The 3,261-nt window shown below is 42.4% G+C and overlaps 1 protein-coding gene across 1 annotated transcript; it reads left to right on the plus strand.

The window, feature by feature from the left end:
* The first annotated feature begins 319 nt into the window (after window positions 1-319).
* On the plus strand, window positions 320-1,253 carry LOC137613239 (gamma-crystallin M2-like). The gene has a single exon (XM_068342284.1). It carries the CDS (start codon window positions 611-613, stop codon window positions 1,163-1,165), a length of 555 nt encoding a protein of 184 aa, XP_068198385.1. The 5' UTR covers window positions 320-610; the 3' UTR covers window positions 1,166-1,253.
* Window positions 1,254-3,261: the final 2,008 nt, after the last annotated feature.

Here is a 3,261-nt window from a genome sequence, read left to right on the forward strand (position 1 = left end):
AAAAAACTCTACCACTATACCCTCAGTTAAAACTTTCAAACTAATTTAATCTTATTGTATATTGTAGTAAAATTATTATAAATGTTACAAACGTACTTTAATTAAATTAAAAAATGCAACTTTATTAATAAAAATAAATGAAAGTTCTTTGAGTCATCAATCAAAGTCCTGACCCAAGCTGAATATCATTTTAATGATGACACTGAAATATTCAACATAATTAAAAACAATGAGAACAATCTTTCTACATAATGAACCTTCACTGTTCACTGAAACAGCTAAGAATGAGTGAACAGAATAGAGCATTGCAAAGCTAAGAATGAATTGTTCTGCTATAGTGATGTCACAAAAGAGGTATTGCTCTTTGTTAACCTTTTGAAAAAGGTTTTTTGTGACAGTATTTGGAGCAAAACTGCCTCTCTAAGGTATTTTGGAATAACAGCTGTAAATGGAGACAACATAGGCTTCTATAGCATGTTGCTGGGTCAGGCTGTTTTCACAAAGGGGCCCTCTGCTTGTTGGGTATAAAAAGGAAGGTTTTCCAGCAGGTAGACAAGCAGCTCCAAGAACATCACTGCCACCACCAGGCCTGTAGAGACATCTGGCAAAGATGACTTCCAGCGGTATGAACATGATGAGCAAGATCATCTTCTACGAAGACAGGAACTTCCAGGGTCGCTCCTATGAGTGCATGAGCGACTGCCCCGACATGTCTTCCTACATGAACCGCTGCCACTCCTGCAGAGTGGAGAGGGGCTGCTTCATGGTCTATGACCGCACCAACTTCATGGGCAACCAGTACTTCATGAGGAGGGGTGAGTACGCTGACTATATGAACATGATGGGCATGAGTGACTGCATCCGGTCCTGCCGCATGATCCCCATGCACAGAGGCTCCTACAGGATGAGGATCTACGAGAGGGAGAACTTCCAGGGTCACATGCATGAGATGACAGAGGACTGTGAGAACATTATGGACCGCTACAGCATGTCCAACTTCATGTCCTGCAACGTGATGGACGGCCACTGGCTGATGTACGAGCAGCCCCACTTCAGAGGAAGGATGATGTACATGAGGCCCGGAGAGTACAGGAACTTCATGAGCATGGGCTGGAGCGGCATGAGGTTCATGAGCATGAGGCGCATCATGGATTCCTGCTACTAGACGATGGCTCCTGGTGATGACATAGCAATTAGTCTCTCAGCTAGTTATTGTCAGTTAGTGATGAAGCAATTTATCTGTGGCAACAATAACAGCCATCATTAATAAAGTATGCTTTGTCATGAAAATTTTGTTGGATATTTTTGTTTGTTCTTCTTTTTCTTCTGTTTCTACAGTCATTGTTATCATAGTCGATCTTCCAACATAAAGAATTAAGGAATATGTTTGTAGGTGATCTTGATAGGATATCACAAAAATGCTTCTAAATGTCGATTACTCTTTGTAATTTTAATACTTTGGTAATAAGTTTCCTTCACGTAATCCAGAAAACTAAGACTACAAACATGTAATGAACCACAGAATCATTAGAGAGTAGGCTAGAGGAACAACACAGGGAAAACCTCAATAATGCATACACCAGGAGGTGACAAAGTTAGATCCAGGTAATAAAAAATGGCGAAGATACAATCAGTGGCAATTGAATGCCTTAGCCAACAAAGCTTGACATTACGCCACCTGGATTCCCTAGAGCCAACTGTGAAAGTGTGACATTATGAGAAGGTAATCTTACTTGACAAAACTGATCCTTGTGAGGCGGAGAGGAAAGACCCGTTTGCAGACCACAGTTAAAAATGAGAATCAGCTGATCGCATTGTGGGCAGCACGGTGGCGTAGTGGGTAGCGCTGTCATCGCACAGCAAGGCAATTCCGGATTTGCATCCCACTCTGTGCAGAGTTTGCATGTTCTCCCCGTGTCTGTGTGGGTTCTCAGGCTTCCTCCCACCTCCATGAGCTTCAGGTTAATTGTCTGGTCCCAAATTGCCTGTAGGAGTGAGTGAGTGTGTGCATGCGTGTTTGTCTGTGTCCCTGTGTGGCTCTGCGGTGCACTGGCGTCATGCCCCGAGATTCCCCCGCCTCACGCCCTCAGTCAGGTGGGAAAGGCTGCAAACCCCTGCGACCCACCACAGCGGATGAAGCGGTTGATGATGAATAAATGAATGATTGCATTGTTATCCAGACAACCCCTTTGTTTGGTCTCCTTGATTTGTGATCAATGAGGGAAAACACAAAATGACTTCTTTTTGTTGACCGGTTTGTACAACGTATCCCAGCATACAAGCTAAACATTGCTAATACCTACTGATAACCATTGTTTTTCTACTGTAAAGTATTTAAATTCAATTGCACATGCTGTCCAGCTTGTATACATGTCAATGTATGGCATGTGTGCAGGGATCAAACCTGTAGCAAGTTTAGAATAATTTTTTCTAGTCCATTCTATTGTGGTCATACTGTATCTTGCATATAGCTTCCCAAATCTATCAAGTATTCATCCTAGGTGTTTGGTTCAGTTGGTTTGACTTTGAGAAGAATGAGCAGATGACTGATGAACTATGAGAAACGAAGGTTAGCTCTAATGATTTAATTGACTCGGATCAAATGCATTTTTTATGATCACTAAGTCCTTACCCCACTGAGAAGGTGAGCCAATTCAATTAATAACAGAATGTTTCCACACTAATCCATTTAAGTCCATCTGCATGTGTGGAAACCAGGCTCCTGTGTTGCAGGTCAAGGTGTGTCTGCTTCCTTTGACCTTGTCTGGTAGTTTTCTCACATGATCAGGTGTAACGGCTCCCACTCCTCTAGTCAGGCCTAATTAGATCTGGACGCGCAGCAACCATTATCCAGGCAGTCTCCTAATGAATGGGAACTGAGACGCAGTAAGGCAAGTGGCGACCCCCCCTTTCGCATCATCACTAAATGCTGCCCTACACGTGCAGCTAGGATTAAAGAATTCCACCTATAACCTGAGTCCATGTCTGATTAACGTACTGAATGTGACTTATGATGCTGTTCACAAATATATTATTGAGACCTCAATCGAGTTTGAGAAATGCTACAACCTGCATTTGTTAATAATAGTCGATTAGAAAACATGATGCAAGATGGACTATCTTGGGATGACCAGTTGCACTGGTCTTTGGGCCAGTCCATCAGATATTGATTACTCTTTGTCTGTGTCCAACAATCACTTGTAGTAAGGCATTGTAATCATCACCATCTTCTGTTCTAGTCAGAAATGACCATATTTGGAC

The sequence above is a fragment of the Antennarius striatus genome, chromosome 19, assembly GCF_040054535.1.
Source record: "Antennarius striatus isolate MH-2024 chromosome 19, ASM4005453v1, whole genome shotgun sequence".
Taxonomy (NCBI): domain Eukaryota; kingdom Metazoa; phylum Chordata; class Actinopteri; order Lophiiformes; family Antennariidae; genus Antennarius; species Antennarius striatus.